Source organism: Alligator mississippiensis, chromosome 14 (assembly GCF_030867095.1).
Source record: "Alligator mississippiensis isolate rAllMis1 chromosome 14, rAllMis1, whole genome shotgun sequence".
Lineage (NCBI taxonomy): Eukaryota > Metazoa > Chordata > Crocodylia > Alligatoridae > Alligator > Alligator mississippiensis.
In genome coordinates, this window is record NC_081837.1 from 39985761 (window position 1) to 39997902 (window position 12142).

The following is a 12142-nucleotide window of genomic DNA, read 5'->3' on the forward strand; positions in this document are numbered from 1 at the left end:
GGCTGAGGGCCAGGATGGAGGGGCATCAGCAGAGCTGTTGAGGGGGTCCTAAGACTGGGGTAGCGAGGTCAGAGTGGGGCTACAGTGCATCAGCAAAGCAGGCCAGGTGGGAACAAAGATCAGAAAGGACTGGCTGTTCAGACTGGGAATGCACAGGGACTGGATTTAAGGAGGCTGCAGGGCAGCCCTGGCAGGGCTGGAAGGTGGCAGGGTGGAGCCAGGACTGGAGGAGCATTGATCCAGACAGCAGGGCACAGCACAGCTGCGTGGGCGAAGGGTGCATGCGCTGCCTGGCTGGGCCGGGGCTTTCCATCCCTCCCTGGATGAGCGTGGAAGGACTCCAAGCAATCAAAGGCGATTCTGGCAGGCGACGCGGCAGCTGGATTCTGTTATCCCACTCCCGGCCACGGACCCAAACACGGCTCCTGTCATCCCTGGACCCACACGCCCCTCCAGCTGGAAGCAGAGCAGCACCCCACACATCCCACTTTCATGTGTCAGCACAGCCTCTGGCCCGGAGCCTAGTCGCAAACCCCACCGCTGGAAAGGCGAGAGGACAAAGAAGGGCTGGATGTAAATGCAGCCGGAAGGGCGGGGAAGGTTACCCGAGCGCTCTGGACAGAGCCAGCCCATGCCAGCCCACGGGGGGAAGCTGTCCGCACAAGAGGCCCCCTGAGACGGAGCAATGGAGGGTGGAGACTTTCTCCCAGCCAGGCACTGTCTGCCTTGGCGACGCCGAAAGATTTAATGCCTGTCTCCTCTCTCATGCAGTGGGGGCCAGTAAAAACTGCAGGGCAAAGCCTGGCTGAAGGGAGACTTGGCTCCATGGGACATGGAGGGCTCAAACCCCGCTCACCCTTTCCTCTGCACCTCCAGAGCAGTTGCTGGGCTCAGGGCTCCTCTGCTCTGGGCACAGCACAGATGCAACGCAGAAGCATCTCACGGAGGGCATATCACAGACGAAGGGCTTTGAAGGCCCAGACCAGTGGCACACGCGAGGATGGCCACAACCTGCCCACCACCATGCAGGGAGGTCACGTAGGAGCCCAGAGCCGACTCTCTCGAGTCTCAGGACAGGGTCTCCACCACGAGGTTGCTTCCCGTTCCTGCTCCAGCACCACCAGCTTGACCCATCTCGTCTGATTCTTTGTGACAGTCATTTTGGCTCTCTGTCCTGCCGGAAGGCAGGCTCCTTCCCAACATCTGCTTGACTATTGAGCAATGCTGTGTGGGGGCAGGAAAGACATTCCCTCCACCCTGCCGACTGCTGGCTTAGCCCTGCAGCCAGCGATCTCCTTACCCCCATTGTTATCAACTCATAGTACTCAGAGAAGAGACAGAGCTCTTCCATCACCAAGTGCCTGTAGCTCTCAGCCTGCAGGTTATTAATGGCTGTAACATTAGCTGACCCCAGTTAAAATCCAGCCACAGGATTTGGCTCCATCTTTTCAAAGCCCAACAGCAGAGCTAGCACCAGCTCCTGCATTTCCCTCTCACTGGAGAGTTGGTGCTTACGGAAACAGCACTCCCAGCTGATGGCCACAGACATCTTAGCCTGAGCAAGGACACTTGGGCTTCTCAGTACAGCGGCAATACATCTCCAGCCTTTTTGCACCCGACATCTCACTTTGCATCAAAGGAGAAGTGTCATGATCACCCCTTCACAGATAAACCCAAGGGAGAAGCGACTGGCCTGAAGGCAGCAGCTGGGACCAGAACCCAGTTTGACCACGTGCCAGGCCACTGGACCTTGCTGGTTGCCAGCGGTCACTGTAAATGAAGCCTCTGTTCCACAAGCAAAACACTCCATGCTGCTCCCCCCATCGCACGCCCCCACTCCTCCTCCTTCCAGAAAAAGCAGAAAGGAGGGCACAGAGCCAGAAAGAAGCAGCTTTGGACTTGGAAGGAACTCAGCAGACCAAGGAGGACGAGGAGCTGAAAGGCCAGAAGCTTTAAAGAGACATGTCCACGGCGCTGGCTCCAGGAGGGAAGGGCACCGCTGCCCATCCGGTCTATCAACAAAAGCGGTTTTCATCTAGACACAAAGTATGGGGGGGAGAACCCTAATCTGACTGCTGTGCCTTTCTGCCCAGGACCTCACAGCCCCCAAACTGCTGTCACCTGGGGTCATGTATTAGCCCCAAAAAGAAGACACTGCAGTGGAGAAGGGTTGAGTCACCTAAGATCACATATGGAGTCCCTTGGCTTCCCCCCATCCCTCCTTACAGCTGCTTGTTCAGGGAGAAGGGATCACTAAGGTATTTGTGCTTTAAAGAAGGAGGATGCCAGTGGATGCTTGAAAAGTTTTGGTAACTGTGGGAGGTATAGCTGGGTGGAGACGAGGTTCCCACCCCACTGAACACCCCCCGACCAGCACCCACATTTTGGGATGGGGCAGGGGCTTCCGCTGGGTGTCTGTCCTAGCATGTTCTGGCTCTGTGGGGGAAGGGGAGCAAGCCAAGCTTGTGCCCTGCCTTGGGAAGATTTTGAATAATTAACCTCAAAGCAAGCAAGCCCTGTCACTAGGAAGCACAGCTCTGCCAAGGCAGAGACTGATGCACTCTGTGTGTGAAAACAATTGCACACGTGGGTTTGTGCACACACGTGCCAAGCCCGGTGTGTCATGTGCAACTCAGTGCATGTGTGTGAGAGAGGGGGTGGGTGCACAATGCTGCGCCAGGCAGCCTCGGTGGGGGTGGGGGGAGAAGGGGACGAATGAAGTGGAGAGGAGACCTGGGAAACCAACCCCTTTACTAGTGCACCTGGCGCCAGCCTGGCCCAGCAGCCATGGGTCCCACCAACAAGGTTATGCCCAGCCCAGAAGTATAAGCAGCTGCCTGATCCCTGATCCAAACCCCAGTGCCCCCACAAGTCACAGCAGGCAGGCAACCCCCCTACCACCCTGCAAACGGAGTCACTGAGAGAGAGCAAGTATGCAGTATTTGCTCTTCCCTAGGTGTAATCCAGAAGCCTCGATCCCATCAGGCTGAAAGCCCAGCCTCCCGCATTCATCCCCAGCCCCCAGCACGGTGCCCAGGCTCTGACCTTCGCAGCCGCCGCCGATGTGATGTGTGCATTGCTGAAATATCCTGGCTTCTCTTCTTCCCTCCCCTCTCATCCCCCAGCCCTCTCTCTTCCCATTCAGCGGCCCCTTTGCCAAGGCAAACGCCCTGAGCACATCTGGCTCTGGCAGATCAGAGGCAGCTAACGAGCCCCTCTGCGACTGGAATCCAATCCTGCGATTGCACAAAGCAGGCCCGGGTGGCTCCCAGGTGAGAACCAGCCTGTGTCTCTGCTCCTCCTCTGATGTGGAAGGCACTCCAGGAGAGAGGCAGGGTTGCGGGGGGCAAGGTGAGGAGGGAGAAGGCAAGAGCAGAAGAGCTTTAACACAGAAGCAACCCCAGTTTCCTTGGAGGTGGGGAGGGGGTTGGGACACCCAGGCCCTCCCCAATTCTCTTTGCTTGGGCATGAGTCCACTAGCAGCACCTGACCTGCTTCCATCCATGAATCTCCAAGCGCTTCCCAGAGATGGAGAAGAGTCCCTACCTCAGTTGGAGAGATGGAGGCCTAAAGAGGGGAAGCTGCTGTCTCAGTCACACGGTCAGGCAGCAGCAGAGCTGCGGAAGGAAGGCAGGTCTTTTCACTCCCGCTCTGATACCCTGTGCAATGCACCATGCTGCTTCCCCGAGTTTGAGATGTACGTGGTGACTCTCAACAGACCCTCTGCAGGGGCCAGGAACAATTGTTCTGGGTCAGGCCAATGGTTTTCCTTTTATGTGAGTCTTTTTTGAGAGCAGAATCACAGAAAAGCAGGGCTAGCGGGACCTCAGGGGGTCACATCTAGTTTACTGCTGCCCAAGCCATCTCGTCCTAGCGCTTGCGTAACCTGTATTTCAAATCTTGCAGCGACGGAGACAGAGAAGGCTCAGAGAACCCAGGAGTCTTGGTAGCCAGCCCTGGCTTTAAGCATTAGACAGCAGTTTGTTGGAAGGCGACATGTTTCCAAAACCAGCCGAAATCCCTGAAGAGGGATCTAGTGAACACAGCAAGAACTCCCATGAAATATTCACACTAAGGCTGTCACCAGACAGTTGTGACCTCAGAGCTGCAATGTTTTATGTCCTTAAAAGCGTAGGAGATGTCTCGAACAAATTCTCACACGCACCCCCCCCCACACACACACACCCAGCAGCCTTTCAGTAACCACTATCAAGGCTGCAGCAGAGAGGATGAACTCTGTCTAAACCTTACAATCTTCCACCAAAAGCCCTCCATAGTCCCAGCATCCTAACAACAAACCAGTCCTAAACTGGTCTTGAACAAACACCTGCATGATTCTCCTACCCAGCATCTGGCTCAGGGGCCTGTTTTGGGGATGGATTTAATAAAAATAGGGTTTCCCTTAATAAAAAGACAACAGCTATGAAACAGTAGAAAACACAAACCTAAGCAAAGTATAAATAAGCTCAGACACGAAGGAAGTCTCATGAAATCTCAGCACACTGGAGGCTTGCACTCGTTGTCATCGCCATGCCCTCAGCATGTACATTTAGCCTCCTCATTCGCATGCATCCGGGTGGCATTTCATGTGTTGTGCTAGGGCTTCTCACTGTTCCCTCACCTTTCATCCCCAAACACTTCACGGTGTATTGCTACTGACATGTGGCCATGCCTGGCGTGGAAGGGAGCAGGCAGCTAACATGCAGCAGAACAGTGGAGAAAACACATTTTGGCTATAGACAGGCACAGGCAACCCCCCTTCTTTTATAAAATGCCCTGAGATCGTCACTGTCTGTGTAGTGCTGGCAGATTTGAAAGGCCTGGCTAGGAAAGACATGACCTCAGGTCTCAAACTCCAGATCAGGGGCTCGCTCAAACCCCTCCATGCAGTGCAGCCCATGGTGCAATTGTAGTCCCAGTGCAGGTAGTGACTCTATTTCCGGGGTCACGGTCTCTACTGGGCGCTATTTTTATAGCTGCAGCACCTGAGAGCCAGAGCTGGGGCTGGGATCAAGCTGCCCATGGCGCTCCGGTCCCAGAGACTGCTGGAGTGGAAGCAAATTACCCGGTGCCTACTGGCATCCTGGCCACTTGTCTTCCCTCTGCCATCACAGCAGGCCTCTTTGTAACTCAATTATGCGTCCCCCCAGGCACCCGCTGATCAATGATGGAGCCACCAGTGCCAATTGCAGCCCGGTCTCTGCACACTGCGGGGCTTTGTTGGCTATCCCCCCCAGGTCTGTGCCTGATGGAGCTGAGCTAATCCTACGCCTTTGCTCTCTTTCCTGGGCTCTAATCCTGCACTTCCCCTTCCTACAGTGACAAAGTCACCTTTCAGGAACATTCCTTGTTAATTGTCACCTGCCCTAGACTTGCAAGCCGAAAGCAGCCTCTGCCTCTCCTCCCGGGAAACTGCCAAACATCTGACTCACCTGCATGGCAGGCTCTCGCCCCCGTGCGCGGGAATCCGCTCCTATCCTTCACCTTGCTCTTGGAAGGGAGCCTCCCAGAGGGCCCCACCTACCCAATGCCCCACTAATATCCTGTCCCAGTTCTCACTGGAAGAGTGTGTGTCTTCTCCAGACAGAACCTCCTTGGCGACCATCTGCACCGAGATGGACACAGAAGAGCCAGCAGAATCCTCCAGCAACTTGCAGAGGACGGGACAGCGAATGCACAGGCCTGACTTACAATCACACGTCCAACACAGCACGCTCCTTGTCGAGAACCCCACAGAACAGCATGCCGTAGCTCGCTGGCTGACGGGCATGAAAAGACCATCATCATCTGGCTCATTTCCATCCTGAGATTCCCGCAGCACTGTTGAAAGGTCAGCATGATTATGCCCATTTTACATATGGGGAAATCAAGTCATAGAGAAGAAATGATTTGCCCAGCGTTAGCCAACAAACCAGTAGCACAGCTGGGATTTGAACCCAAGTCCACTCAGTCCCACTAAGCCTCTGACTCCTCCATTTGCAAACGTAACTGAATTCAGACTAAGGTGCAAACTCTTTCCTTGCATTGGTTACAGTCACCCACTGGAGTTCAGTGGGGTTGTACCGGGCCCAAAGGGCCTGAAAACAGTATGCATGAGGGAGGAGGTCACTTAGGACGCATTGACACAAGCTGCTTCTGGGATCATATGTGGCACTGGGCTTCTGCATTTCCCTGTTCATTCAAAGACTGCATGTACAGTCCTGGCCCCACAGAAGGGAGATTTCACAGTGCATTGTCTGGGATCATTAGTCTAGGAAGAAAGGAGTGAAACTGCCACTCCAGATCAGACTGAGGGCCTATCCACACTTGGTCAATCCCTGAGGGACCAGCACCAGCTTCTCCAGAGGATGCTACAGGCAATCACAAATGGACTTTCTCCTCCATTCGTTTTAAAGGGAAAGGCTGGACCAACTCCTGTTTACCTGTTTGTACTGGACAAACTAGGAAATGCGAATCCAGGGGGTCTGTCAGAACAAACCCAGAAGATGAGAGAATAACTTAGAGGAAAGGCTCCTTACAGTATCTTCCAGGCTGCAGCTGGGCTGGTCTTACTCCTTTTCTTAGGTCTCTGCTGGGCACAGGTATGCCAGTGAGAAATGGTCCCGGGCACACTAGCAATCATGCATGCTTGTTGTAGGTGCTGCCCAGAACCCACTGCCCAACAGAGAGAAGAAAGCGGTGGAGAGCAGTGGGTGCAGCAAGAGATGCCTATGGCTAGAGCCAGCCCCAGTTGCTGGCCCCACTCTCCTGCCTGCTTTGTGCTCCTTGGCAGAACGGGGCCCTGTACTCGGTCCAAGAGAAGGAAGCGTCTCTGGCCCCGGAAGCCCAGCACTGGGGCATCGTTTGTTTGTGTGCAGCTGGAATCATTGAGAACCATGCAGCCATTTCCTCGCCGGGGGCTGAATCCTCCCCTCTGTCCCCTTGTGCGTGCAAGGGGAATGGAACTGGTGGGCGGGGGGAGGTGTAGTCTAGCTGGAGACCCAGGGAGGCAGAACCCTCCTTGGAGCAGGCTGTCCACCCATGGCAGAGGTGGCTGCAGATCCGCTTGGCTTCTCTGGAGGTTTGTCCCCTGCCAGGTTTGCAAGCAATCTATGTGCCTTGTCAGCGCACAGACGTCACGCTGTCAAGTAAGAACCTATTCAGCAGATTCCATGCATACCTGCCCCATGCGTCTGCTGGGGCACCGAGCTCACACCTGTCAGCTGCCACCTTCGCAGGGCGGTGGCTTATCACAAGCACCTCAGTCCCGGGAGAAGCCCAGAGCATGTTTGGGGTCCACTGCCGTCTGCTGGAGAGACCTGCAACAGCTTGGCTGTGTCCTACGCCCTCCACCACTGACGGAGCAAGCAGCTGGAGCCCAAAAAGGCAAGAGCATTTTGGGAGTGCAAGGACTCGGGCTCGTGCAAGGAGTTCTGCGGGGCCGCAGACTGCAGCACAGTTGGACCGTGAGGAATGGATCAGTCACGTTTACAGCTAACATTTGCATCTGGAGCTTCTTCACAACCATATTTCAGTGGCCCCGAAGGCTCACATACATGGTGTTGGAGGAAGAGCCCCTTGTACAGGTCTGGCTCCAGTCAACTCGCTGCACAGACACTGCACAGCTGGTGGGAGAACCTGTAATGCAGTCAGGGGGTCAAATCCAAACCACGTTTGCAGCTCTCGATGGTAGCATGGGGAGCCAGAAGCACATCTTGGAGGCAGAACTGGGCCCAAAATACTCCACATGGCAACTCTAATGATAAAACTCAGGGCACGAAATGGCAGCTGCACTCTGCTACTTTGAATTCTTAGCAGCGTGTTGGAGGTCTTCATGTGTTGAGCTGAGCCTGGTGGAGCGCTACCAAGACACTACTGGGCACATTTAACTCTGGAACTGCAACCACCATGTGTACAGAAGTTTTAAAATGTCCCCCCATCTCAGTGGACCAAAAACAGCCATTTCTATTCCCAGAGCTGCTGCCCCCAGTTACAGGATGATGCACACAGGATGCGCTCTCTCACGGAAACCTTATTTTTATTCTTCCTTTTAGCCATTTTCCATTATTTAAAATAAAAGCCATTTCACCAAATTGCTCCCTCTTCATGCATGAAGGCGTCAGCACACAATCAAGAGGCAGGCCCCCTTAACAATTATGAAACTGGCTTTAAAAAGGACGAAATTTTGGAAAATAATGCGGCTGGGATTTTTTAGATTTGCTTCCAGGTGTTCGATCATTCAGGGAACTGCTTTCTCATGCTTTCCTCGATGACCACAAGGGCCAAGAACTATCCTTGAAATGAAAGCCAAGGTTCTCAGGTAACGACCTGATTCCAGCAGTGAAAGCTCTAAGGACCACACCAACCACGAGACGCTGCTTTTGAAGAGAGAGCAATGCAACCACACTTAACATTGGGGAGCTCCCATTTCCAGTCGTAAAAAAAAACAAACAAAAGCAATCCCACCCAGTGCCATCAACTCCCACCGAGCAAACCTTGACCCAAAGTTTAACGGTTGCTTGAGGTTTGTAAAGAGAAGCGGGACATCATTAACTGCTCTCTCCAAATGTTGTGAGCTGTCTGGTTACACTCCACCTCACTCTCCACCACACTCCCCTCACCTTTACAGCCACTCTACCTTCCCACCATGAAGCTGTTTTCCAACTCTGCCTGCTCCCAGTGCTTGCAACAGCCTCTTGCCATCTACCGTAGACACACCGCATTGCATACACTGTGTGCTACAGAGGCTTGGAGTTCAAGTGTCCAGTAAGCACTTTGCTCACCAGGGATCCTGGATTTCTCCATTAAAAAAAGAAAATCCTCAATTTTTGGTTAAAAAAAGTAACCCCAAATCCACATTTTCCCATGATTTAAATGAAACACCATTTATATATTAAACACACACACACACACACACACACACACACACACACACACACACACACACACACACAGAGTGGCATTTCATTTTAATCACAGAAAATGTGGATTTGGGGTTACTTTTTTAACTGAAAATTGGGGATTTTTTTTAAATCAGAGAAAACCAGGATACCTGCTGATCACCCTGTGCCAACAGCACCCATCTTTGCAGCTTGAGCTAAAGGACAATCTCCATTGCCTATATAGGAGACATGACACATGGGTGTGCAGTGCCTATCAACTCAGTACCATATTTGATTTGGGGATGGACACTTAAGGTTCGTCCTTCCTACATATCTAAGATGTGCTGAGCCCCCATGGCCATGCAACCTCACGTTTGATGCAAGGGCTGAACAGCAAAATGTCCACGGAGAAGTCATTGATTCTGGAAGTCATTCCGTGTTGGGGCCCATCAGAGCACAGTCACAGATGGGTGTTGGGTGCTTTGGCACAGCTACTCTAGTGGCTAAATCCCTTGGTATGAATGAGGTTTCTATTGAGACCTGTAGCCCAAAGTGCATTAGCACTAGAATGGGAACAGATTAATAGCTGGGTGGTCTTGGACTCGGGAGGGCTGGGTTCAATTCTTTGCTCTGCCCCAGGTTCTCAGTGTGACCACAGGCAACTTGCTCTGTGCCTCAGTTTCCCCTCTGTACCATGGTAATGACAGCACTACCCCTATCCTCCTCTGGGACAGCACAGTGGGTTAGATCAACTCCTGCACAGAGCTCAGCTAGCACAGCAGCGGGTGCAGCACGTACATAACAAGCACCAGATGATTATGATATTGAGGCACAAGTCCTCCTAGCCAGTCATTAAACATACATATTGCCTTGAGCTTTGGAGCACCTGAGCTCAAACTAGTCATTAAAATCAGCATTGGGGCCAGCCCAGCAGCTGGCTCTTCACCTTAGCACAGAAAACTTGCACTGAGCTGGGAAGGACGGTTCATTCATAGCTCTGCCATGGGGCTGTGGCTGGGGAATGCAGCTGGGACTGATGCATGGGCCTTTTTGTGAATCGCAGGCACGTTCCCAACACCCGAACAGACTCTAATTAGTGCTTCCAGCCTACTACAGCCCAGCAGGCAAGGGCTGGGTCCTCCAGAAAGGCTGTCAGCTTCAAAGCACTCCATCCTGACGGGTGCTCAGGAATGGGAGCAGCAGGTGCTCAGCACTTCACGGCACTTACCAGGGCTAGGTAAGATCGCAGGAATTTTGGAAGGCGGAAGCGTAGCAGAAAGCAGCCCCTCCCAGCCACCTCCAGCAACACCAGAAATAAAGAGTGGGTTTTACTTTGATTTTGCAAAGCTGAATTTTGCAACTCAGCTGTGACGGGATGTTTCCAATTGAAGCCAGGCCCATTCCAAAGCTTCCCAAATGTCCTATTTACAAGCAAAAAAAGATGCCAATTTTTTTCTCCCGTGGAATTAATAAATACAATTCTTCCTGCAAAGCTGCAATAAGATGCAGACTGGGTGTTGTGCTCAGCCACCTCCTGGAACAAGCTGGGTCTCTTCATCCAGGAGGGATAAAGTCTAGCCAGGTAGCAGAGGGGAGGGAAATCTAAAACCCTATGCAGCCATCCCATACGAGATTGTCGGGTCTTCCTAACCGATGGACTCTGGCTATATCAGCACCAACTGGGTGTGATGCAGGATCTAAAGTGCGAGCTCTGCCTTAGAGCAGGCCTGACATCAGACAGGAGAACCCAAGCTATCCTTTCCAGCCTCACAGCCTAAGTATTGATCTAATGGCCATGCCTCTTCTCTGCTTCTCTCCTTCCCACCCACAGTCCCTACACGGGAGACTAAGAAAATTGCAGGGAGGGAAAAGCTTGTTCATGTCCAGACCGGAGAGTCCACACTGGCTGCTGCTTTAAGTTTGCTTTGAAGATGTAGCACGTTGCTCTGCATGCTGAACGATAACAGCAATGGCCAGCTCTAATTAGTAGCCTTTCTAATAGCCCTGGAGCTCTGGAAAAGAACAGGCTTGGAAAGGAATGGACGGAAGAGAAACCACATCTCGCTCCGATCAGTCTGGAGCCACATTCCTCACCTGGTCATCACCCTTAGGTGCAGGGCAATGAGGGGATGCAAGAAATCAACTGCTTGCTGCCAAGAATAGAGACGGGCCAGATAGGCCCCTCAATACAGCACTGGAGGGAAGAGCCGTGTCAGTAAATAGAGCCCGGAGAGTCAGTAGAAGGAGAAGGGAGGCAGCTGCATCTTGCACAACACGGGGCCACCCCTTGTTTTCCAGGGAGTGCTAGGATTCAAACTGTGCCAGTCACACACCGCTTGCCAGCGGGGGCCAGCTTTAACAGAGCATGGACACAGCCGGCAGTTGCTGCCCTCCTTATCTCGACAGTACCTGGAGATAAGAGAGGAGAGGTGCCCAGGGGGGTTGCTGGCCCTGGTCAAGGTAGCTGCTGCCTCCTTAGAAACAGATTTCCTGCTCCCTCCTCCTACGTTCACCAGGAACCAGGCTCTGCCAGTAAGCGAGGTCCATTCATTCTCCTTGATGGCAGCAGAAGCTGGGTCTGCGATCTGCCCCCTGCCAGCTGAGTGGGCAGCTTCAGGGCAGGGATCTAGTGACAACTGCCCTGAGGCAGGATTCGCGTTGGCATGATGCAGGCTGTAGATCCGCCCACCTCTGTGAGTGCAGCTCCAAAGGCTGGGCCTGGGGCACAGCAGTCCTGGGCAGCGTGTAGCCCCTCGCAGAAAGGCACCTAGGTGGCAACTAAGATGAAGCAAATGGGGCATGAGGCCAGAGCCATACAAAACAATGCAAGAAGTGCCACAAGCCTGGGGAGTTATGAGGAGGGGTGGGGCAACTGGCCACAGGGAGGTCCGTGGATAAGCCCTATCCTGAGGGAATCCAGAGCTCACCAGGAAACCGGGCCCTCAAATGTGTCCTGGGCCCAGGCAAGCGATACACAGTGGAGTCACCGGAACAGGCTGCGTTTGCAACAGAGCTGGGAAGACAAAGCCAGTGTGCAGGTAGGTCAGAGCTTCCCTTCCCCTGCAGAGAGCTGTACCGGGACCAAGGAGCACCCTCTCCCTCAGAGCCGCAGCCTCGGGACACCGTGGCACCCCGCAACTTTGAATGGAACCAACTGGCTGCATCACTGTGACCGAAGCTGCCCGAGCCGAGGGCTGGAGCTGGGAGGGGGTAGCTGGAGGGCAGGGAGGTTGGTAGGGAATACATCCCAGCAGGGTTTGCCAGGACCACAGCTCCCACCC

The 12142-nt window shown here is 53.5% G+C and overlaps 2 protein-coding genes across 5 annotated transcripts in view; one reads left to right on the forward strand and one right to left on the reverse strand.

Annotated features, from left to right (window-relative positions):
• PLEKHA6 (pleckstrin homology domain containing A6) overlaps positions 1–12142 on the reverse strand; it is a 113081-nt gene that overhangs the window by 62622 nt on the left and 38317 nt on the right. The gene's annotated exons all lie outside the window — the stretch shown is intronic.
• On the forward strand, positions 1713–8051 carry LOC109280575 (uncharacterized). Its single transcript, XM_019477260.2, has 3 exons — positions 1713–2258; positions 3126–3272; positions 5584–8051. Exon 3 carries the CDS (start codon positions 6597–6599, stop codon positions 7737–7739), a length of 1143 nt encoding a protein of 380 aa, XP_019332805.2. The 5' UTR covers positions 1713–2258; positions 3126–3272; positions 5584–6596; the 3' UTR covers positions 7740–8051.

Bases quoted from the DNA above. Each gene is read 5' to 3' on its own strand.
- LOC109280575 (XM_019477260.2), top strand. From the start codon at position 6,597: ATGGTCCCGGGCACACTAGCAATCATGCATGCTTGTTGTAGGTGCTGC.